This window comes from Oryza sativa, chromosome 6 (genome assembly GCF_034140825.1).
Source record: "Oryza sativa Japonica Group chromosome 6, ASM3414082v1".
Classification (NCBI taxonomy): domain Eukaryota; kingdom Viridiplantae; phylum Streptophyta; class Magnoliopsida; order Poales; family Poaceae; genus Oryza; species Oryza sativa.
In genome coordinates this window covers 24,457,850-24,483,469 of record NC_089040.1, presented here as the reverse complement: position 1 = coordinate 24,483,469, position 25,620 = coordinate 24,457,850, and the positions used below count along the sequence as shown (strand labels likewise).

Genomic DNA, 25,620 nt, shown 5'->3' with positions numbered 1-25,620 from the left:
CCCGCACGTGCCGTCGTCGCCGCCGTCGGTAGAGGGAGGGAGGGGAGGGGGACGGCGCCCCAACGTTGAGGTGAGGGGAGGGGAGGGGAGAGGAGGGGAAAGTGTTGAGGGTGAGAGAGAGTTGAGTGAGTGAAATGAGTGGTGGGGAAGGGTGGAGGAGAAGATAAAACTTAGAATTTTTTGGGGTAGGTACGATTTTCGCAGGCGCGGTTTGAGTGGTCCGCCTGCGAAAATGATTTTCACAGGCGTCGCTTAAGTGGTCCGCCTGCGAAAATCACAGCGAACTTCACCCCGATTTATATTTTTGTAGGCGGTCATTTGGCTTCAAGGGTCATATTCGTCTGTGAAAATCAGACCCTCATATTGGGAAAAATGCATTTTCTAGTACAGACATGTCGTTTTCGTAAAACGGGAAAAAAAGATCAAAGTTTCTCTACATGTGACCGTACGTTTCACACTATTCCTGACTTCAACTATGGCCCTGTTTAGGTTGTGTTTGGATCCAGTGGTGAAAATTTTTGGCGTGTCACATCAGATATACGGACACATATTTGAAAAATTAAATATAGATTAATAACAAAACAAATTAAGATTCTACTTGTAAACTGTGAGACGAATTTATTAAGCCTAATTAATCCGTCATTAGCAAATGTTTACTGTAGCACCACATTGTCAGATCATGGAGCAATTAGTCTTAAAAGATTCATCACGCAAAATAGTTGCAATCTGTGCAATTAGTTATTCTTTTAGTCTATATTTAATACTCCATGCATATGTCCAAACATTCGATGTGATAGAGTGAAAAATTTTGCTAGCAGATCTAAACAGGCCCTAGTTCCAAAAACTTTTCGCAAAAACATCACATCGAATCTTTAGACACATGTATAGAGCATTAAATATAGATAAAAAAACAAAAACTAATTGCGCAGTTTGCATGTAAATCGCGAGAATGACCTTTTGAGCCTAATTAGTCCATAATTAGCCATAAGTGCTACAGTAACCCACATGTGCTAATGATGTCTTAATTAGGCTCAAGAGATTCGTCTCGCGGTTTCCAGGCGAGTTATGAAATTAGTTTTTTTATTCGTGTCTGAAAACCCCTTCCGACATCTGGTCAAACGTCCGATATGACCTAAAAATTTTCATTTTACCAACTAAACAGGCCCTATATATTTACGTGATGCAAAGAAGAAGCAGCACAAGGACAAAATGATTGAGGATGACAGTTGACAATGACCTTTTTATCGAAACTCGTTCCAGCGAGAGCATCAGGCTGTGTTTAGATCAGCGGTGAAATTTTTCGTCGTGTCACATTGGATAACGAACACATATTTAAAGTATTTAACATAGTCTAATAATAAAATAAATTGCAAATTCCGCCTGTAAACTGTGAGACAAATTTATAAAGCCTAATTAATCCGTCATTAGCAAATGTTTATTGTAGCACAATATTGTCGAATCATAGAGAATTAGACTTAAAAGATTCGTCTCGCAATTTACACATAATCTGGGGTAATTATTTTTTTCTATATTTAATACTTCATGCATCTGTCTAAACATTCAATGTTGTCTAAACATTCAATGTGACACAGTGAAAAAACTTGCCAGAGGATATAAACATGCCCTTCTAGCGAAGCTGCTTCTTCTTTCTTTCTTTTTTTTTTGCGATCGCACATATACAAATTTGTCGAAGTCAACTATGTTATCACGATGGAAGGACGCTCACCACACAAAGTTACACTATTTTATTGTTATCTACTTGGACTGTTCCTTCTATGTAGGAGTATTAACGAAGTGATACGGACGGTTACCAAACCTAGGCTGCCGTGTTTAGTTGTTAGGTCAATTTTTTTTACTCATACGGACACACATCACATTTAAAGTATTAAAGTAGACTAATAACAAACAAATTACATATCCCACTTGTAAACTGCGAGACGAATCTATTAAGTCTAATCAAATATTTACTGTAGCACTACATAGCCAAATCATGGTATAATTAGGCTCAAAATATTCGTCTCGCAATTTACATGCAAACTGTGTAATTATTTTTTTCGTCCACATTTGATGTTCTATGCATGTGTCCAAACATTTGATGTGACAGAAATTTTGGAAGTTTAAAAGTAACTAAACACGGTCCTAACTAACTTTCATGGAAATATTTATGTGCATGCATGTTTGAAGGAGATGTTTATACTAGGAGAGTATCTTTGAAAGAAAACTACTACCTCTATTTCAGGTTATAAGACGTTTTGACTTTAGTCAAAGTCAAACTGTTTCAAGCTTGACTAAGTTTGTAGACAAAATAATAACATTTTTAACCCAAGACAAATTTATTATAAAAATATATTCAATTATTGATTTAATGAAACTAATTTGGTATTATAAATATTACTATATTTATTTATAAACTTAGTCAAATTTAAAGTAGTTTGACTTTGACCAAAGTTAAAACGTCTTATAACCTAAAAACAGAGGGGGTACCGTGTTTTTTGAGTAAAAGATTTTCATATGTAACTCTAGTATAATTGAAATGTAATACTACACTTTTACTGTATTGTAACTATACTATATCTACGATATAACTACGATATAGAACCTGTATTCAAGTATAGTTTGGTTAGCTAGCACCGGAATCTTACACGTGATATGGGTGGATTTTTTTTTCCTTCATGCACAAATCTCGAGGTGATCCGATGGTCACAGATCTAGAAATTTTGAGGGCAAAAAACTTGCAGAAGTTTTCTTCCAGTTCTGTAATAATAATTATGTACCTATATTATCAAGGGCGGACCCAACATTTCTCCATACGTATCAGAGTCTAGCACCTCTGTGGGTAAAATAGAACGGGAGAGCTGCAAAGCAGCAACACCGCCCTTTTTTCTTTCTCATCTTACATACTAAAATATAAGGGATTTTGATTAGATGTGACACATCCTAATACTATTGAATATCTGGACTAAGAACATGTCTAGATTTATAGTACTATAATATGTTTCATCCAACTCAAATCCCTTATATTTTAAGAAGGAGGGAGTGTTTTTTTTTCTAGGGATAGAACCAATGGATCTAGCCACCCTAGCCATCCCCTTTACAAAGGAGGAGATCAAGAGAGCAATGGATAAGATGTCGGGGAACTAAACTCCAGATCCTGATGGTTTCATTAGAGGGAAGCTTCCACAAGGTGTGCTTGTTGATGTAAAAAAACACACACACACACACTGGCTTAGATATTTGTTTTACTCTAGTGCAGGTACTAAATTTGCTTTCGGGTTCAGAGCGTGCTAGTTGGTTTGATCTTGCAACCAACAAGAAACAAAGAAACCAAAGTTTAATCCATAAATGATGGTGGATCGGCTAGATTGCCGATGATGTTGAAAGTATATCTAGGACCCCTCATTTATTTTGGTGTTAATGACAACACAATTAGAGAGTAACTAATGCTTTTTGTTGAGATGTATGCAAGGATGAAAAAGGAGTGGATGTCAACACAATAAGTATTGCGGCATCTTTTGTGGTAATTGTCTTCTAATCCATGTATATCTTGTGTTCTTGAGTATTAGGATGCCGTACTATTAAGAGGAATGCCACATGCATATAATTGGTAGAACACTAGTGCTCAAAATCATTTATTTGAAGTGTTCCTGTTTTATGTCTGTCGGACTATCGATGTTGATCAGACTATCCGATGCTCAGACTATCCGAAATTTCATAGAACTTTGCTCACTGTCTTGGGTCTGAGTGTTGGCTAAAAAAAATATCGGACTATCCGATACATCGGACTATCTGAAATTTCTCAGAACTTCACTCTCTGTTTTGAATTGCTTTTTATTCCTTTTTGAGTGAGTTTTAAATCAGACTATCCGATGTGATCGGAGTATCCGATGATCCAGAGACTCCGAAATTCAATGGAACTTGAGTCTCTGTGAGAGGATGAAATTCTTGGTTCAAAAATAACGGAATATCCGATATGAAATCGGACTATCCGATCGATTGGATTGTCCGAAATTCTCCAGAATTTCGTTCTCTGTCTCTGGCCTGCTTGGGGGTCAAAAACATCGGACTATCCGATGTCACCTCGGACTTTCCGAGGTGGGATGAAAAGATTCTCTCCCAACGGCCACATTTTGGGGGCTTCTATAAATACCCCCCACCTAACCCTTTTCTAGGGTTACCCAACTCATTCATTCATATTCACTTTGGGTTGAGCTTGGTGCTAAGGTGCTTTGGATCTTTGAGCTCTCTCTCCCTCTCTCAAATCCCCTCTTGTTCTTTGTGTGGTGGATCTTGGTGGTTGTGGATTTGGGGTTTGAGGGCCTAGTGTGTGTTTCACTCGATCTTGAGCACTAGGGTTGACCAAGAGTTGTGTGGTGTTTGTTACTCTTGGAGGTTGAGGACTCCTAGACGGCTAGGTGTCACTCCCGAGCCACCGATCTACGTGTGGTTGGCCGGGAGAGGTTTGTGAAGGCCGGATCTCGCCTCCACAAGGAAAGAGATACCCCTTAGTGGAAGGAGGAGTGCTTAGTGCAACCTCTTGAGGAAAGGGCTAGCAAAGACCCGGCTCTTAGTGAGCTCCTCAACGAAGAGTAGAATCCCCTCAAGGATTTGAACTCCGGGAACAACTCGGTGAACTTCATTGTTGGTGATATCTCTTCTCCCATTATTTAGCTTTGCTTTTTGTGCCACTATAGATCTAGTCGCTGTTTGCGCCATACTCTTGTTTGTGCACTAGATCTTCTTGTAGTGTTCTTTTAGTGGATCAGACAGTCTGATCCAACATCAGACTATCTGATATTTTCGAATAGTCTGACTGTGGATCAGACTTTCCGACCCTAACTCAGTTTTAGCTTCCGCATAAAGTTTTAAATTAGCCTATTCACCCCCCCTCTAGGCCTAATTGACCCTTTCAGACGTATCGTCTGAGATCAAGCCGATGCGATATCATTCAGATCGGCAATGAAGTATATAGTAAATAAAGAGCTAAATTCACTTTATCGGTTGTAGATATTAACAATATATAATATATACTTTAAAATATGTTTAAACCAAGCGATTTGGATACATCGGACAGCCATCGAGACAGTATAAATCACTTATGTTTAAAAGTACCTCAAATCAAAGATTATATAAGCTCGGATTATATAAGTTCATGTCATAGCCGATAGGTAAATCTAGCGTGTTGATGCTATTATTCCGATACTTCTTTATACTAAGATATCATTATAGATTAACTATATTAAACAAGTATAAATCTGTTATTAGGATGACCTAAATAGATTGATATCAAGCTTAATATATTTAATCCTAGTGAGATCTTAATATAAAGGGCAGATTTAGCAAATAGTTATGAATGTGGGAAATGATAGAATGACTTACATTATGAAACGGAGGAAGTAAATAAATGAAGGACAAGATAGATAAACCAGGTAAGATCGGCTGAAACTCCGATACTATCTCTATTAACAATCATGGAGCAAGCTAGAAATTATGGTTCTAGGTATTACTTAATAGATCAAACTTATCTGATGCAGCATTAAGCATAGAGAGAAACACAAGATCTAATCAACAAGCCAATGAAAGTCTTTTCGAGATGGTGGATATACTATATAATTTAAATCGTCAACATTATCTAATTCTATCTGTCAGGGTTATGGATACCACATACCTAATAATAGTTGACTAAGCTCAGCAGGGCCCACCACATATCATGTCTTATACGGAAACAAACCTCGTATATAGAGGGAATTCCGGATAAGGAAGGACAAGAAGAGTTTTATATGGAAATGACAAGGACTACTCGGATCGTATCCATATTTATCTCCCTAGTCTTACTTAGACAAGGGGGCATCTATGGGTATAAATACAAGCCCCCCTAGGAGGAGAGGGGACACACCCACCACAATCTACAAAGCCACAAGCCAATACGCCACCAGACATCGACATCAGATATTAGCCTAGCCATACCCCATCCGGCTCCGACGGAGGCCGGCAAGAGGGATCTAGCGCTATCTCTGATCTCGCCAAGTTCGTATTCGAGTAGGAAGACTACCCTGCCGTCGACTACAAGTTGGTTATCTAGCCACCAAGACGACGACAGTTAGATATGTTATCCCAATTATTGTACTTGTGTGATCCAGATGAATAAAGAGCAACACCGGCTTCGGCCAACAGGATGTAGGGCTATTACCTGTCAGATAAGGGGCCCGAACCTGTATAAAAATCCATGTCTCCATCTCTTTTGCCTCAATCTCGCATATACTCTGGTACCAACGATCCCCATACCATCCAAATACCGTAGTCACGATACCAAACGTCGACACTATCAGCTGATTTCGATGATAGAGGCTAGTCGACAAGATCAGATAGTAATATCAACCTAGATTATATAGTATATATGATAACTCAGTGATTCACATAAACAAGATTAGAGTGTCATAAAGATGTAAGCACTAATCCCGAGAACGCAAGCCACCATAACAAGTCTTACCTCTTGTCGGATATCGCAACCGATGCAGCCCAACTCGAATGCAAGAACTCGTCGAAACAATGAAAAGTAGAAAAGGTGGCATGCGCCGAAAGTGTATTGAACTGGTGTTAATTATTTAGGGTTAATTGGATTCATAACATTATAAATTTCACGGTTTAAAAATATGCCATTGATATTTACCTATTTAGAACCATACCATTATAATTTCACACTTATCTGTTATATGCCACTACTTATTCGTTCAAACACATTTTATAAAATATTATGACCAAATTGCCCATATCTTCTTCCTCATCTCATCCCATCCCCTCTGTATCCTCATCTTTCTCTCTTCTTCGTCCATTCCTCCCTGGAAGCAAACAACTAAATCAAATCAAACTAGATCGAATTAGATCAGCATGGAGATCTTGCTGGCGAAGGCCGTGCAGCGTGCAGCTCGCGCACGATGTCAGTCAGGTCGCAATCGTGCCCGCATGACTCGCCGCCGCCATGGTGCGTGGGGAGGCTCTGCACCTGCGTGTCGCCGTCACAGGAGGAGGCTAATGCGGCGGCAACGGCTCTGGGCGCAGACTCGGTTTTGGTCGCAAAGGATGACGTCGGAGATCTACGAGTCCATCGGGAAGAAGCTCTCTGACGCTGTTGCCGAGCTCGCGTCCTTCCTACTGCCATCCAATGTGTGCCCTGATCGACCTCCTCACCTTCCTCTACAAGTCCATCGCCTCCCACAAGAAGAGAAGCAGCTGGGCAACCTCCTGTTGTTTGAAGGGATAAGGAGATGGAGAGAGAAGATGAAAGGAAAGAGGGGGAAGGGGATGAAGAAGACATGGCAATTTGGTCCTAAAAGTTTATAAATTGTGTTGAATAGGTAAGTAGTGGCATATAATAGATATATGTGAAATAATAATGGCATGGTTCTAAATAGTTAAATATCAATGATATTTTTCAAAAGCGTGAAAGTTATAATGACATGGATCTAATTAACCCTATTTATTTACAAGGTCTCGGGCATATATTTATACCCAAAATACAATATATATCCACATCGGACATGACTCCACTTCTATTACAACTCTAAAAGACGAACAAGTCCCTAAGGCGGACTTTTACCGAAAATATCTATAAGGAAACTACTAAAATATCATAATTAATAGATATAGTTGCCTTCTTCGGACGCAATCCATGCCTGGCAGTACTTTTGCAACATTTAAATCTAATCCAGCAATGACTGTAAGATTCCTTTGCCGAAATCGGCTACATCGGCTTCTCCTTATCCGAGTCGGTATCAACCGATGCAGACAACAGCCGATGCGTTCTCTGTTTCCGAGAACAACGAACTCTCTCCAAATCCGATTCGGCTTTGACTCCAAATCCAATCTATGATTTACCAAATTTGGTCGTTAACACATGCCTCCCCAAGTCCGCTATATTTATAATGTTGCGGATTTGCTCAAATTTATCTCCGCACGAATATAGGGTTTTCCTTCCGTTTCGGCCGTTATCCGCGCGCTTTTAAATAGTAGCCACCGCTTCAAACTTTCACGCCATCACTTCTGTTTTCACCGCTCTAGCCAATTCTTTCCCTAAATCCATCGGCGATTTTCTCAACAACTCCGGCAACTCCACAGGCGACTCCTCAATCCGGCGGTGATCTTCAATTCAAGGCAATGTCGACCTCTGCCAACCCTTCAAGCGCTCCAGCAACTGAATTTCCTGAGGTACGCACCATCGGCTAAAACCCTTCTTTTCTCTTCACAATCTGGTTTCAGTTGATAATCCAATCCCTCTTTCTTCTTTACTGTAGCACCTCTCTCACCAAATCACAATTCCTATTTTGCAAAACCCATAACACTTCTTTTTGGGTCCCATCGGCAATACAGATCCCACCTCATTCATCAATGCCAAGACAAATAGAATCCCATTTAGACAAACCATGATGCGGACATCACTAACTCGGATACACACAACAATCCTCCAACGGTCATTCAAGGACCGATAACAAGAGCTCGTGCGCGACAATTAAATTTAGAGGTGAGCTCGTTCCTATGTTCTTCTTTGTATGAATTCGAGAATAGATTGCTACCTAATGATTATATTGTGATTAGGAATAATGGAGGGGACAAGGAGACACTTGGAGAAGGACTTAGAGCCATGGAGGATCATCGAGGACGTCCAAGTCAAGGTGGAGGCCCAAACCAAGTCGACGTCGGGTGCAATTCAGAGTCCAGGACCAGTCTGCACTAAAACGGGCGCCCAGGTCGCATACGTGCTCGGATTGGGGCGTTCTTTATATGTATGGAAAGCTAAGAAGATAACCTTTCCAATGGTTTTGGTCCCACATCCAAATTTTTTCCGAGTCAATGGGAATTGACCGAACAAGTTGACGTCCAGAATTTATTCCGGTGCTGCATCACCGTATTTGGGCCTTTGGCCCGTGTATCGTGTTGGAAACCATTAGAGTTGCGTCGAGAGGGGGTTGCATGACCCTAAACTCTATATATCAGTACCCGCCGCCATCTTTAGGTTTTTGGGTTTTGCTTAGATTAATCTGTCGAGAACAGTTTCGCCGCTAGATCGGTTTGTAAGACCCCAACTCGTGAGCTTAATCATTCATCTGCAATTTTGGTTGTTTTCTATCTCGTTCTTGTTTGTGTTCTTCGATTGGCAAATAGGGATTAGCCTTCTCAGCGAGGTCATCCGTGTCTCGATACGGGTGATAACCAGAGGAGACGTGGTGCTGCGATTGCGGGGCTCAAGAGCGTGCGCGTTCAAGAAGCCGGATCGATTTGTGTCGCGACTCCGCCCAAATCGTTGTTTATCAGAACCTTTCGGAAGATCGGGAACTCAGTGCACATCAAACCAACCCTAACCTAGGTCATTGGACTGGCACCTTTAAGTCTTGGCTTGCTAACTGTGGGAAACTTTTTCTGGTAGATAAAAATAAATAAAAGAACCTATTGAGACCACACCCTTCGTCTCACAAAAAATCAAGCACATCTCCAAAACTAGTCTAGATTCATCGCTAGAATTTTTTTCTTCTGGAACGAAGAGATGTTATAGTGGCATACAACTTCTTCATCCTTCCTACTTCTTTCTCTCACCCATCTCTTTCCCTCACCTCTCTCTCCAACAGGGCGGGGAGCGCGATGGTCGAGCTAGCCATCTCCACCCTGCGACCCCCGGACGACCCCATTGGTCCCAGTCGGTGCTTCATGGTTGAGTTGTCATCCTTGCCTTGTGGCCCACATGGCTGAGCTCGACGTCTTCACCCCGTAGAACCCGACGGCCCCATCAATCTCATCGGCCTTCGTCGTTGTCTGGCCCTTTCATGGGACAGATGCAGTGGAGGCTGTTGGGCGGTTTGCGGGAATGACCCCTTCCAATCTAGTGGCACGATGACGAGTAGCAATAGCAGCTACGCGATGCTATGCCTCAGGGCGTTTCGGCCTACCAGAGACAAGGTGGTGAAGATCCAATTCCACCCCACGCACCCCTGGCTCGTCGCCGCCAACGCCAATGACCACGTTTTCGTTTAGGACTGGCGGTCTGGCGCCATTTCTCTCTAAGTCACTGTCTCACATGAACCCACTAATACGTGGGTCTCACTATTGTCTTCTTGTTTGACTGACGTATGAGCCCACATATTTTTTTTAGTTTTTAAGTTTGCTCTTTTTTTTGGATCAAACTGCCATGTAAGTGTCACGTCAATGCCACGTGAGACGAAGACCTAGTCAAATAAGCCACACATGCGCTATATCAATCAAAATACTGCCGCGGGATCTTGTTTGCACTGGTTTTGTATAAGTCGGGGACGAATTGTGTCTGGTTTTTCAGTTTAAAGACGACAATCGGATTGATCGTCAAATTAAGGGACATCAAATGAACTTATTTTCGCAGAGAAAAATACGGCCCAGCCCAACAGGACCTCCTCTTACCAAGCGGCCCACACTCCCGACCAATCTACACCATCCGTCCCCAATCCAACGGCGACGCAACCGACACCACCCCCGCGGACGCGGCCGCCGGTCGCCTGGTCCGTTCGAGCCGCCTCCAGCCTATAAAAACCCCGGCTCCCTCTCCCCTCCCCCCTCCCCTCTCCCCCCAAGGCTACTCGCCTAGCGCCCGCCACCTAGGCCGCGGCCTCATCCCCCCCACCTCTTCTGCTCCTCTCCCCAATAAAATTCCCCGCACGAATCGATCCCCCCCTCGGATCCGGATCGCCTCGCCCACCCCCTCTCCGCCGCTCGTCGATCGCGATTTTTTTTTCTTCGCCGGATTTTTTTTTCTCCCGATCGGTGGGGAGGGCTCTCTCTCTCTCTCTCTCTCTCTCTTCACCCTAGGGTTAGGGGGAGCGCCGCCGCATTTCGGTCCGCCGCCGCCGCCGGAGTCGAGGAGCTAGGGTTTTCGTCGGTCGGGGGGGGGGAAGAGGTGGGGGGTTGAGATTGATGGAGAAGAAGAAGGTGGCGGTGCCGCTGGTGTGCCACGGCCACTCGCGCCCGGTCGTCGACCTGTTCTACAGCCCCGTCACGCCCGACGGGTACTTCCTCATCAGCGCCAGTAAGGGTAAGTGAGCGGCGATCCGACCGCCCGACCGCGATTTGATGCCGTTTTTTTTATGGTTTTCCTGCTGCGATTCGTCTGGATCGGGGGCGGTGTGATCTGATGCCGCCGCTTTTTTAGCGCGTGGTTCTAATGTTTGTGTGTATTTTTTATATTTTTCTGCGGAGGCTATGTTAATCGTGTGATTTTTTACCGTGAAATTGTGGCTACTTTTGTGGAGTTCATGTCTCGTGTATTAATCTAGTTTATGCCGCTGATCACTGATGCAGTTTGGGCATGATTGCTGTATGTTGCGTTGCTAGTCTTCTAATGCACTATCTTAGTCATGATGAAATGTGTTGGTTCTATATTATTATTTGTTAATACGTGATCGTATGAGTTTATTGTTTGATATGTAATGGTAGGATATTTGAGCGTGGTTGTCAATGGAGTGTACCACAATGTTACTCTTTAACATACCTAGTGCTGCATGTTGCAATCTAGCCGGGGTATGCTATATTTGGACAGCCATTTTTTCTGGTTTTAACTCATATACGATGTGTGCCAATAAGTTGAGGTGCGAGAATGTTTAACAATATTGGTAGTCACTCGGTATGTGACCAGAGTTTTACAAGGTTGTAAATTGGGATAGACGGCTGCCTAGGCAAGTTTACTTTGAGCATGTGCTATTTGGATAGGTGGTGTCTGGCCACAATATACTTCCTCTGTCCCAAAATGTAGCTACCTAGTGCAGTACCTAGTCCAGATTCGTAGTACAAGATAACGTCATATCCTGTACTAGGTAGCTACATTTTGGGACGGAGGAAGTAAGTACATGTTTTAAACATTGATCGTAACAGTATAGCAACATCTTGCCTTCTGTGGTGCAATGTTTTATTTAAGACATCTATTCTTAGACTGGAAGTGAGCTGTCAATTCTGAAGAATTAGGCAGGACCACCTACTTCATTGATATTTGTATGTTGAACTGAATCAAATATGCCACAGATCGTTGATGCAGTTTGGGCATGATTGATGTAGGTTGCCTTGCTAGTTTTCTAATGCGCTGTCGTGGTCATGCAATGTGTTGATTCTGTGTTGTTTGTTAGTTTGGTCGGAAGTAGGATGACAGCTGCACTACATGATCACATGACTTTATCGTTTTATGTGTAATGGGCAGGATATTTGTTCAAAAAGGAGCTAGTCGATCGGTTGAGTGGCGCCTAGCAGGTGCCTAGGTCAGACCAAATAGTCAAATCCAAGAAATTAGCAAGCATATTAAATAAAAACTAGACTTCATTACACTAAAATAGCAACAAAATACCACCCAAGGTAGTTCAGCTGCCTAATGCACCATCTAATGCCTCATTGCCGTGGCTATCAGAACACTGCATGGTTGTGGATAGTGGGTCTGGTGTACCTCAATGACACTCTTTAACATAGCTAGTGCTGCATGTTGCAATATAGCTGGGATATACTATAATGAGTGGGTTGTATTTAGAGGACAGAGCCATTTTTCTGAAGTTTCAATCCATATATGGCGGGTGCCAATATGTTGAGGTGATAGAATGTGTAACAATATCGGCAGTCACTCAGTACGTAGCCAGTGTTCTAGAAGGTTGTGACTAGAGCTAAGTCACTGAGTAAGTTGTGGTAGATGGCTGCCTGGGCAAGTTTACTTTGAGCATGTGCTATTTTGAAGGGTGATGTCTAGCCACAATCTAAGCAATCATCTTTAAACATTGATAACAGTATAACAACATCTTGCCTTCTATTGTGCAATGTTTAATTTCAGGCCTCTATTCTTAGACTGGAAGTGAGCTGCCAATTCTGAAGAATTAGGCAGGATCACCTACTTTATTGATATTCTTTCAGGAAGTAGTTCTTTTTGGGGGTTAAGATAAGGTTATTTATTTGTTTTTCAGACAATGGAAGAATGACATTCGGTCTCTACACCTGAAGGTGTACACAGCTGTGTCATGATGAAGTTTTGCGACAATCGACCTTATTGATCTATAAAAAACACGACAGTTAAAGCATCCAATTGATTACAAAGCCAATTAAGCTACCATCCATAACTCCATGATTTGCTCCAAACATTTGCTCACTGCAATGGACACTAATTAGTGCTCTTTGCGTTGAAGTAGAGACCAGAATCACAACCAGTTGGAGCACATGAAATTACTGTATAGGATTAACATTTTTCTTTTTGTTAAATGCAATGTCATTAGGACAAAGCCAAATAGACCAAAAAAGGGAGGCTATATAGACAAATTGATTGTAACGTGCGAGGTCATTTAATGAATCTGCAAATAAGTAAACCTTATCGGTTATATACTTTGGGCATCATGTGCCCAGGGTTTTGAGCAAATCTAACATGGTTGGGTATTAGCAAAACAAGTGGTAGTATGAGGACCCATCATTTTTGTCATAATAGCATTTTTGGCTCATTATTGATATCGCTTATTATTAGCAGGGAGTTGCATATGCCTAGTGCATATGGCTGATTAGTTGGACTAGGCGACAACCTAGACATGCTAAGCATTGACTAGGCAGCTAGATTCTATGTAGAATGGTGATGCATAGGCACAACCACTTTTCGAATGATGCTTGTAACTATAAAGCAATGTACGAGCTATATTGTTCAACCCTATGTGTTGGAAGCTAGCTGCCCTTTTTGGCCACAAACACCTACTTCATTTATATTTCCTATGTTGGTAACACTGTTTCCGGGTTGCTTGGACATATGTAGAAGGTAGTTAATGCTTTGTTGGAGTGGTAGTTAATATAGTTTGATTAAGGAGGAGATCCTTGTAAAAGCTGCATATTTGTATCCATGATTCGAAACAAGACAGGAAACTAGCGTGTGTTCTGTCATAGCTGTTGCCTTGTTGCCATTTCATTTTTGGAGGGTTAGGTTTAATTCATGTTTATTAGTATATGGAATTACATAATTGCATTATATGCTCTAGGTTTTCCTCCATGGGATAATATGTATAGCAAGCGCCAACCATTCAATGCTTTAAATACGGCATAACAATCAGCTGCTAATACCTTCTTTTTGATACAAGTCTTAGTGTTGAGCTTTGGCATGATGACTAATGTAGTAACTAAATGACTTTAGTTTTACTTGAGAACTTAGTGCAAAATGCTAACATTTGAGAAGAGCACCATACCCTGTCATAGGGTTTGTGCGAACTTTGATTAGTATTACTTTTGGTCTGAACTACACTGACTTCACTTTGCAATGCATTGTAGAAATCTAATTGTTTTTTAGATTGATGTTTATTATACAAAAACTAATTTGGGTATAAATCTAATTGTTTTTTAGATTGATGTTTATTATACAAACACTAATTTGGTAATATTGTATGTTTTGATCTTAGATGGGAATCCAATGCTTCGTAATGGTGAGACTGGAGATTGGATTGGGACTTTCCAAGGTCATAAAGGGGCTGTCTGGAGCTGCTGCCTAGACACAAATGCTCTGCGTGCTGCATCTGGTTCTGCTGACTTTTCAGCGTATGACATTCACCCTATGAAATTTCAGTGGTGTCTATTTTAATTATTTATCTTTGACAAAAATGGAATGTGCATGCATTCAGTGTATTTATATTTTTATTACAATTTTTTTTCATCCAGACGTGCTACTTGCAGGTGTAATTATAATATATTATAGTTCAGTTCTGAATGTTCATGGTATCTAGTGTATTTCTTTTTTGCCTTTGGAAAAGAATCCATCAAAAACTTCAGATGATGTAATATTTGTTCAAAGCTTGATTTTTACTTAATTTTCTCTAGATGAGAAGAAAAATGATTGTTATGGATCTAGTCATTAATAACACATATTCTTAAACTCGTAATAAACATATAAGCATAGTTTAGCTTTAGCATAGCACTGTTCGCCTTGCAGAAATTACTGAGGATAAAAACTGAATTTGTTATTTCTGCTTTCTTCCAAATCTTGTGTTTCTGCGTACCATTTTGATTCTTTTTTGCAGCATGGAGAATTGGATCTTAAGTATGTTTCAAAATGAATATAAATATCAGCACTGAGAGTTCTCCAAAGTGCTTTAGACTTGCTTATTTTGTGTTCTCTGCTCTTGATTACATTCATGAAATACCAAAACATAATGGATTGATTACTCAACATAAAGGTTATGTGGAACCAAAGGAAATCTGCATCTCATATACTCCCTCCAAAAGTCTAAGACATTATTTTATTTTCTGGTTTTTCCAAATGAGTTGGGCATATTTGTAGTCTCTATGTACTAAATTAAATTGTTGACCTGAACCCAAGCAGCCATCTTAATACTCATTGGTTGCATGCATTCATCTAGTTCCTTGGTTTTGTCACATGGGGTGGATGAGTTAATTCCTCCTTGGTCTTGGTGACAAAAAAAATATGCCTTAGACTTTTGGATAGAGGGAGTAATATAAAACAATATGCCATTAATTTGTGCCTAAAAGAGTAGAGGATGCTTGAAGCTCAATTTTGGCATGAAGATTTGCATAGTAAAACAATTTTGTAATTTTAGCACATGGCTTACAGATTAGTATGTTGAGGAGTTTGGAATTATGGAGAATTTATGGTGTATCCTGAAGTTGGTGGTTGTGCATAAATTAGTTATGAATGATTGAACGTAAGGTACACCCATAAGTCATCTCGTGAATGTGATCTACAGTAGGATGCTGTTTTGCAATTCTAAGTTGCAACATTTAGAATTCTAAGTTGTGATCTACAGCATAATATATGTTGGTTTTGAGGCCTTGCAACACAAATAAATAACAGATTGTTGCTGCTCAACTAATATTCTAGTCCTTGAGTTAGTACTTACGAGTTATGTCCATTACAAGTTTATTTTGCTCTTATAATAGATGTATGTTGATTTTTTTCCAGCAAAGTTTGGGATGCACTAACAGGTGATGAGCTACATTCATTTGAACACAAGCACATTGTCCGTGCATGCGCGTTTTCTGAGGTAATGCTTCCAGAATGTTTTAATCATCAGTGCTAGCTTTGTGGATTTTCTCTTTCTACCCTATAGAAAGTGTATGCTGTCCTTCTTTTCTTTGAATATTTTTCCAGACACTCTGGACTGTTAAACTAAGGTCTGGTGGCCTTATGCCTGTGCACAGATCATGGACTGTCTTAATGAAAATGTATATACCAACCTTCTGATATCAGTATTTAATCACTTGCTATGAACCAAGTATTTAATCACTTACAATTAACTAAGTGTATATCAGTATATCCATGTAACTGTTATAGCTTCTTGCTACCTTATCTGCAGTATGTTGCAGCATTTAATTTCAAAATAATGCTGTCCTTTGTGAGCAGTTTGAAATCTAATTAAATGGCCATTGGCGCTGTAGGATACCCACCTGTTGCTCACTGGAGGCGTAGAAAAGATTTTGCGTGTCTATGATATGAATCGTCCAGATGCAGCACCAAGAGAACTTGACAAAGCACCTGGTAACGTGCGAACTGTTGCTTGGCTTCATAGTGATCAAACAATACTAAGCTCGTGCTCTGATATGGGAGGAGTAAGGTGTGTCTGGAAAAAATATCTTCATTCTATAGGAAGAGCTGCTACCATTTGTTCCTAGTTTATTGTAATTTTGTTCCTCTTATTTAATTGTTATGGCACTGCACAGATTGTGGGATGTGAGGACTGGAAAAATTGTCCAAACTCTTGAAACCAAGGCGCCTGTGACTAGCGCAGAAGTAAGTCAAGACAGCAGGTTCATCACTACAGCTGATGGCTCGAGTGTTAAATTTTGGGATGCTAATCAGTACGTATTATTTCTATCATCATTATACCGTTGTTCTGTGTCATACAAAATTATTAAATCCTTTGCAACAAACATTTTTTGCTGGTTATTTTGCAGCTTTGGGCTTGTTAAAAGCTATGATATGCCTTGCACTGTGGAGTCAGCTTCCCTGGAACCAAAATCTGGGAGCAAATTTATTGTTGGGGGAGAAGATATGTGGGTTCATGTATTTGATTTCTTCACTGGTGAAGAAATAAGTAAGCATTATATATTTTTCATTCACTTGTCCTTCAAACTTTAATGCAGTTTTTCTTTTCAAAATGAGAACATTACGTTCCACTGTTGTGGCTTGAAGAGCATTTAAACATGTTGAACAACTGTAACATACTATTATTTGCTTAGATACTGACCTCAAGGCTTGATTGCAACTGATAATGTGTAGCTAAAATCCTGTGTTCAGAAGTTGGGTCGTACTTGTACTTAGAATTTCTAACAGTCCTTGCACATTTATGATAACAGTTATGCAGGGGACAGTCGTTTCCACTGTTGCAGTAACTAGCTTATCGTGGGAACCATGAGTCACTAGTGTGATCAAACAAATATTTTTCTAACTTTTTTGCCCTCCATTAATTAATGCATAATGGATATGAAATAAATAATTCAAATTTCAAAAAGTTTGACCCAAAGCTTGTCCTAAATATCAAATTTTATGACTGGAAGGAGTACATGGCATTGCCATGCTTTTTTTGTCATATAGTTGCACTAGTTTTATTTCAGTCCTAACCTTTAGGAACAATTTCCTACTTTAGTTGCTCGGCTCTTTGTACTTGTATTATACTCCCTCCATTTCCTTTTGTTTGACGTTGAACTAACCACGTCATACATTTGGAAATAGAGGTAGTATATTGTGTAACCTTTTTAATAGTTTTTTCGGTGGGATATTTCTTTGGGAAATTGTAGAATTGTTCAAATCAGAAATTCCAATTCTCTTTAATCATACTGACAAATGGCTTTTATTTCATTGTAATCTCTGTTCCAATTAAGCTGATTGTTTTTTTTTTAACAATGTGCAGCCTGTAACAAGGGGCATCATGGTCCTGTCCACTGTGTCCGCTTTGCACCTGGCGGTGAATCTTATGCATCAGGATCAGAAGATGGCACCATCCGGATCTGGCAGCTGAGCCCACCTAACGCTGATGACAATGAGGCGGTCAATTCAAATGGCAAACCAACAGTTGGGGTAAATGAGGTTGCACGCAAGATCGAAGGCTTCCACATTCCCAAGGAGGAGGAGCAGCAGCAGCAGCAGGCTGAGGGGTAGGACTACAAGGTTGGCAAACATGGCAGTGCTTGGTGCTTACTGGGAGATGATTGCTTGTCGATGCTCCTCTCCTTCCCGTTTCTCCCTTGCTTTGTTGATGCCCTTGGTTCCCGACGCAAGGGGGGAGAGATCTTGTCCTCCGTGACCAAAACGGTGGATTTCTGTATGGGGCCCTCACCAAATAGACAGTGTCAGGGTAGTATCTATCTACAGTGCCAAAATAAACCAAGAGGAAAGCAAGTTGGTAGTTTAGTATCGTTGATTGCATTCACAGAAGTGAAAGTCTTGTATTCCGCTGGTGGCCGTGATACAGCAGATGCCATTGTGTTCACCGGTTTTTGCCTCCCCTACCCTTCTATGGACTCTTTTCTTATCAGGAATTGCTTCTTTTTATTATTGCCGCTGTTTTGACTTCTGATGCATCTGATGCTGTCGTCTATTCTTTGTCGTTTCATTTGTCGACCTTGTCCGTACTATCTCAATCTATAGACGATCTCTTCTTCCCTACATCTACTACATGACATCTAGCCCTGTTTTTATCCTAAATTTTTTTCCTAAAAACATCACATCGAATCTTTGTATATATGCATGGAGCATTAAATATAGATAAAAAATAAAAACTAATTGCACAGTTATGGGAGAAATCACGAGACGAATCTTTTGAGCCTAATTAATCCATGATTAGCCATAAGTGCTACAGTCACTTACATGTGTTAATGATGGTTTAATTAGGCTCAAAAGATTCGTCTCGCGGTTTCCTGGCGAGTTATGAAATTAGTTTTTTTATTCGTGTCTGAAAATTCATTCCGACATCCGGTCAAACGTTCGATGTGACATCCAAAATTTTCATTTCGCGAACTAAACAGGATCCAAACTGATCACGGCAAGTTTCCTACCTCAAGCGAGGCTACACATCTACTCCCTCTATCTTAAAATATAACAAAATATAATAGTTTCTAGCTTTTAGATTTATCTCAACTTTTTTACCTACATTCTCTTCTTAACCAATTATAATTTTCTTCACCAACTTTTTTTAATACGTGTCCAATCCAAAACTAATTATATTTTGGAATGAATTTATGAATGCAGTGGTAGTAGCTCAATCATGCTGCTGCAGTGTCGCTATGATCAGTAAGATCGTGCAGTATCATTGACCAAATTACCTGATCTTTCGTTCGTGCAACACTATATTCAGTACATGATCTTCTCGTCGTGTGAATAATTCGATTCTATGAGCGTTGTGAAGGGGACAATTTGGAGTTTTCGACAATGGCATCGTTGCGCTGTGCGTGCGTACGTCTTCCTCGTCACTGCACCTGCAGGAGGAATCGCTTCACATGCTCATGCCATGTGATCCTCCCCTTTGCAAATACGCGGCCTTTCTGCTGCGCATCACACTGACCCCCGGTATCAGCATCAACCGGTGCCAACCATGTGAAGTTGCTCTTTGGATTATTAGTGGCAGCCAGACTCATGATTGGTACTAGACCGTGCTACCAATACCAGGAGGATCTGATGGTAAAATCCCATGGACATATGTCTAAATTTCATCCGGCTTCTGTGATGGTGAATATACGATCAAGAAAATATCACTTTTTAAAATTTTCGCCAAGTTGGTTTCTTGCTAAACCTCATGTGTTCATTTTTTTATCCGCAAAATGATTTGCTGTCAACGAACTCGTGGTGAGGAAGAAAGGTTGGTCATAGCAGCCTGGATTTGTTTCCTGCGTGCTAGCGGCGCCTCAATCAGGCTCACGTGGGTGCTAGTACAGGATTATTCATTATTGTAAAGGCTTCTGTTTTGCCACTTGCTAATATGATAAGTATACTTTCAGAATGGTCCATTTGGTTCAGTCTGCAGAAGCGGTACCCAAAGAAACCGATTTCTGAGGATAAATCTGAATAATTATCCCTTGAAGTTTATTCCTTTTAGGACGGAGAACGTAGTAGTTTGGCAATTACAGCCAAGCAGATGTCCTCCTGCAGCTACAGAAGGCAGCAGCAGCCAGCCACCCAGCCCAGATGCATTGTGCTGACCGCTCCAGCACACACTTGCATTGGCAGCCTGGCTATATAATTAGATACATATGTGAATTTGGTGTATTTTCACTGTAGATGAGCATGCACATGTCATGGTATTTGGTGTTTCTGAATGATGCAGTAAACCAGATAGTAACATCCAACTATTTCAGTATTCTTGAAACATCCCACAAGTGCCATGGCATGCCACCATTCAATATCCTTGACACAAGACTACAATTACTACTACTCCTACATAGCAGTAATGGACAGCTTGCATATTAACTACAAGCTTAAATGCAGATTTTGACATTCATTTCTCCATGGCCTTGATCATTCTGGCAGCAAGTCCAGATCTATAGAGAGGATGTTGAATGTTTGCTTGCACAACCACGGCATTCAGACATATGGCGACATCGCATTCAGTGGCACACGAACTCGGACGAACAACCCAAGCAAACCCAACAGAAGAATAAGACAACACTATCATGTTAAACCAATCAATTTAATGAGATAAATTTAATGAGAATGTGACAGTGCTACAAGGGCAATCACAATCAGGCAACGATGAATAAACGTCACATGAAGACTCCAATTGTTTTCTCCAATCTGAATAAATACAGCATTATCAGACAGCCCTAAGTGAAGAAAACACACCCTTTTTCTACCTAATTGAATCAGCTACAGTTTTCTTTTTAAAGTTCCCCTCACAGATGCTACAACTGAAAACCAAAGAACTCTTGAACAATTGCAAATGGATTTAGAACCCTGAAGATGAACTTCCTGCCCTACCAATGCCAATGCACAATGCCACTCAACCCACCATACTTTTTACTACTCTTGAGACAAACAAGGCATTTCATGTCATGCATTTCCAACCTTTGATATCTTTGGAACTTCAACCGGGAAGTTGTCAATCTCATCCATCCAGGGGTTCTTCTCCTTCGCTGGATTCACTGTTTGCAGCGCCTTCCAGACTGCGCTGTTGCACTTGAAACCAGATCCAAATGCAATCTGCCAGATCCTGTCCCGCTTCCTGATCCTCCCCTTCGCCTCGGTGTACGCCAGCTCATACCAGAGTGAGCTGCTCGATGTGTTGCCAAACCGGTACAGTGTCATCCTAGATGGCTCCATGTGCCAGTCAGTCAACTCCAAGTTCTTCTCCAGCTCATCCAGCACGGCACGGCCACCGGCATGGATGCAGAAATGCTCAAATGCCAGCTTGAAATCGGGAATGTATGGCTTGATCTTCATCTTGAGGACCTTCTTGGCAACCAATGTGGCCATGAAGAGCAGCTGCTCCGACAACGGGAGCACGAGCGGCCCGAGGGTGGTGATGTTCGTCTTCAGCGCGTCTCCGGCCACCGCCATCAGGTCCTTGGAGAGCGACACGCCGATCTTGCCGATCTCGTCTTCCTCCTGGGTGACACAGCCAAAGCACTTGTCGTTGGCGCCCTTGTGCGTGCGCACGGTGTGCACAAGCTCATACTTGGACCTCCGGCGGTCGGACCGCCTGTTCGACAGCAGGATGGCGGCGCCGCCCATCCGGAACAGGCAATTCGACACGAGCATCGACCGGTTGTTGCCAAAGTACCAATTGAGCGTGATGTTCTCCATGCTGACCACCAGCGCGTACGAGTTTGGGTGCACCTGCAGCAAGTCCTTGGCGAGATCGACGGACAGCAAGCCGGCACTGCACCCCATCCCGCCGAGGTTGTAGCTGATGACATTCCCCCTCAGCTTGTAGTGGTTCACAACCATGGCGGACAGCGACGGCGTCGGGTTGAACAAGCTGCAATTGACGACAACCACACCAATGTCCTTGGGCTTCACACCCGTCTTCTCAAGAAGCTGGTCAATGGCGCCGAACATGACGGTGCGGGCCTCCTTGCGGGCCTCGTCCATGCACGGGTTGGGCGGGACGCGCAGCACGGCGGGAGGGAGGTAGGTGTCCTCGCCGAGGCCGGAGCGCTCGAGGATCTTGCGCTGGAAGTCGAGGTTGGCGTCGGTGAAGGAGCCGGTGAGGCTGGAGCAGCGCATGAAGGTCTCGCGGGTGCACTTGCGCTGGGGGTCGGGCTTGTAGCAGGCGAAGTCGAGGAGGTAGACGGGGCGGGGGCGGGTGAGGAAGTAGAGGGTGGAGAGGAAGACGAGGAGGGTGGAGCAGGCGACGACGGAGAGGAGGTTGAAGCGGAGCTGCTCCCACAGGTCGGCGATGTCGCCCGGGGACACGGTGGAGAGCTGCACGGCCACCAGCGCCATCAGCGGCGACAGCAGCAGGTACATGCCGTGGGAGATGAGGTAGTGGTACCCCAGCTTCACGTACTTGAGCCTCACCGACTGCTGGAAGTCCGGCAGCCGACGCCGCTGCTGCTGCTCCGCCGCCGCCGCGCCGCCATTGGGCGCCGCCGCCGCCGAGGTCTCCATCTCTGGCTGATGCAAAAAACAAGAAAAAAACAAGAAACAAGAGGTTTAAAAAAGATCGCAGATTTGCGCCGCGAGAAGCGAAATGGCGAGATCTCCGAGGGTCTAGGAATTGAGATGAGATGCGAAATCGCGAAAAGAAACCAGATTTGCGAATCGAAGAGAAGGTCCAGGCGGCCGCAATGCGGGGGCGGAGAAAAGGGGGGGATTTTTTTGAGGCAAAGCGAGTACATACATACCGAGGCGGGCTTGGAGGAGGGAAAGAAGGGATCTTTCTCCGGTCGGATGCGGCGGCGAGAGGAGAGGAAGACGACTACTGCCTTGATTCTCTCTCTCTCTCTCTCTTCCTCCGCTTGAATACGGCGGCGAGCACCACGGGGAGGGACGCCGCCTTTTAATAAGCGGAGGAAGAGAGGGAAAAGGTGGAAACTACTGGAAGAGGGGGAGAAAATTCGCCCTAAATCCTTGTGCTATTTTGCAGTTTCAACCTCCCAAGTGTTTGCATTTTGTTTTTTTTTATTTGGATGAGTAAATCTCACCCCTCAATTCCTCTCATGCTTGCGTTCTCAACTTCCAGTTATCTTATGTTTTATAGCAAGGTATTTAGTGCAAACCATATATATCTAGTGAAAACTTAGAAACTACCGTTGGATTTAGAAATAGACACATAAGATTTGTCCACGTCACCGAGAGTAAAAAAATTACTCATGGTTGAATCTGGGAGTAAAATTTTACTTTGAGTGCAGTGGATAAATCTGAAGCGTTTATTTTTAGATCTAATGTTAGTTTACAAGTTTTCATTATATATGTGATTTGCACTATATGTTTTTTCATCTTTATGGACAAGTAAATCTCACCTTCTATTCCTCTGCTATTTACAATTCCGACTTCCAATTGTGTTTGTGTTTCATGGATGAGTAAATCTCACCCTCAATTTCTCTTATATTTGGAGTTTCAACTTCCAGTTGTTTGCATTTTGTGGATGGGTAAATTTCACCTTCTTTGATATAGCATGTAGCAAATGCGTTTATATGGTTATATGGATTTGGCAAACAATTGATAACTGGTATAAACGGTTTTATATTATATTAGAATATATTGTTTCCTTTTTGTTTGTGGACTGCATAACATCTCTTCAGTCTTGTAACAAGCAAAATCATTTGGACCATCTAATTATGGCTTTTGGTAGTGTAGTTTTGATTTGTTTGTCTCACCTCTTAGTTTGCATGGAAAACTTCATGTTGCAAAAGGAACCAAAAACAGAAACAAACACATAAAAAAACTCATTTTATGTACTACCACTAATAAAAATTTTGGGTGGTGGTGTATACCATAAATAAGATTTGGAGGTAGAGGGGATAAGATTAACACGTTGCAAATAGTTTGAAAATTATACTTTCTCCGTTTTAAAATATAAATATTATAGGTCCATAGTACACTGTGGAAACACATCACCTAGTTGAGGTATAACTTCGAATTCCAAAAGCAAAACGAGTATCCTAATTGCAAAACAAGCAAACAACACAAACAACTATCCCTTTCTATGTGTGTAATTTTGTATAAACACAAGGACCCAATGCCTGTACATGTACGTGTAATTTTCTGCAAGCGCCAGGACACACGGGTAAAACAACACACGTTTTCGGCTATTTTGTGCACCGGAAATCCAGTGCCGGTCTGCCAGATCGACGGCCACTATCTCGTTGGGATCCAAATGGACGGCTGGGATCAACTTGTATCAGCAGCGATGGTCACCCACTATTTTTTTTTCGGCTCGCATGTGGGGCCCACATGGGCTGGAAACGCTACATTGCTGAATATGGGGCCAAAGGTGGGGCCAGTTGTTGTCCTGAAAGGCTGGAAGTGAATAATAATAGTTTTTTTATATGTGGAAACCTTTTCCTTTTAAGCTGAAAATAATTTTGCAAGGAGTACTTTTCTCAAGCCCTTTTCAAGGTTTACAAATTTTGACCGGAATTGAACCATATGTCCATATTGTTGGTCTGATCTTTTGACTGAGGATGGGTAAATGCAAATATATACCACTGGACAAATTTTGTGTTTGGAGATACAAAAATTTGGCTTGTGTTGTTTTTTTACTATCTTCACATAATCATTTTTTTTCATATCAAAATATAGTCATCCGTAGTAAAGCACGCACACCTATGAGCTACCAAGGCCGAGCAGATAAGTTGTGAGGTTGCATTCTCTTGAGGTGTTGGGATGAACTATTTCTTTGATTTTAATGGGCACACTTCCTAAGCTGTTAAACTATACTTTTCTAAAAAAAATTAGCTGCCATACAAAAACAATGTTTTTATTAAAACATCCATAGAGAAAGTTTTTTAAAATAATCAAATCAAGTTCATAATTCATATTTAATTAATCATGCACAAATTGTCTGTTGTGTTTTTCATCCTAGATTAATAGGTCAACCCTCCCCAAAAAACTGAAACAGGCTTAAGGCTAATCAGCTTAGCGATTTATCTACTTTCCTCTTTTTAGTGTGTTTCAAGAAGTTTTCTTAAAAATCAACAAAATCTATTTTTTAAGTTTGTAATAGTTAATACTCAATTACTCATGTGCAATACTTGTCTTGTTATGTGTGTAAGAAAAAGCTCAAATCAATTCCTCTAATTAACTTGAACGCAGCTGGGGGCGGATCCAACGTGGATGTTGGATCCCCTTAGACAGGAGAGAGGAATAAGAGTAAAGTGCAGGAGGAGAAAAATGAAGATGAGTCCCCTAATAGATTATCCTATATCCACTCCTAAATGCAGCCTTAAGTCTATCCTAAATTTAAATAGGAAGCTTCGATCAATGGCTACATTACAGCATGAAAACTACAATGAAAAAAGATTCCATAGTTCATAATACAAGAGTGCAACTTACTTAGTTGTACCCATGAAGAAATGCACCATCACATATAACTTGGTAGCGTCAAGATGATCTAGCTAGCATTGGGTCAAGTCAAAAATTTGTCGACACCCCGATCAGCAATCTACATACCGTGGTCTATTTGCTAACCTGCAGAGATGAGATCCACTTGGTTGACAGCGATG

The 25,620-nt window shown here is 41.6% G+C and overlaps 2 protein-coding genes across 4 annotated transcripts; one reads left to right on the top strand and one right to left on the bottom strand.

The window, feature by feature from the left end:
• Positions 1–10,587: 10,587 nt before the first annotated feature.
• LOC4341446 (uncharacterized) lies at positions 10,588–18,540 on the top strand. Its single transcript, XM_015788339.3, has 7 exons — positions 10,588–11,047; positions 14,409–14,544; positions 15,923–16,004; positions 16,399–16,574; positions 16,681–16,818; positions 16,915–17,054; positions 17,871–18,540. Exons 1-7 carry the CDS (start codon positions 10,930–10,932, stop codon positions 18,116–18,118), a joined length of 1,038 nt encoding a protein of 345 aa, XP_015643825.1. The 5' UTR covers positions 10,588–10,929; the 3' UTR covers positions 18,119–18,540.
• Positions 18,541–20,705: 2,165 nt separating this feature from the next.
• Positions 20,706–22,989, bottom strand: LOC4341445 (3-ketoacyl-CoA synthase 11). 3 transcript variants are annotated; one of them, XM_066311645.1, is made up of 2 exons: positions 22,794–22,989; positions 20,706–22,567 (listed from the first exon to the last, which is right to left on the bottom strand). In XM_066311645.1, exon 2 carries the CDS (start codon positions 22,559–22,561, stop codon positions 21,002–21,004), a length of 1,560 nt encoding a protein of 519 aa, XP_066167742.1. In that variant the 5' UTR covers positions 22,562–22,567; positions 22,794–22,989; the 3' UTR covers positions 20,706–21,001. The 3 variants fall into 3 exon arrangements, with proteins under 3 accessions (XP_066167742.1, XP_015644205.1, XP_015644206.1); XM_015788719.3 differs by having other exon boundaries at positions 22,798–22,989; XM_015788720.3 differs by having other exon boundaries at positions 20,706–22,563; positions 22,798–22,989.
• Positions 22,990–25,620: the final 2,631 nt, after the last annotated feature.

What these genes read in the sequence shown, in the direction of transcription:
- LOC4341446 (XM_015788339.3), top strand. Translation starts at nt 10,930, where the DNA reads ATGGAGAAGAAGAAGGTGGCGGTGCCGCTGGTGTGCCACGGCCACTCG. An exon ending in TCTGATATGGGAGGAGTAAG is followed by an intron (nt 16,575 to 16,680) that starts GTGTGTCTGGAA and finishes GGCACTGCACAG; the next exon opens with ATTGTGGGATGTGAGGACTG. An exon ending in CTTCACTGGTGAAGAAATAA is followed by an intron (nt 17,055 to 17,870) that starts GTAAGCATTATA and finishes AACAATGTGCAG; the next exon opens with CCTGTAACAAGGGGCATCAT.
- LOC4341445 (XM_066311645.1), bottom strand. Translation starts at nt 22,561, where the DNA reads ATGGAGACCTCGGCGGCGGCGGCGCCCAATGGCGGCGCGGCGGCGGCG.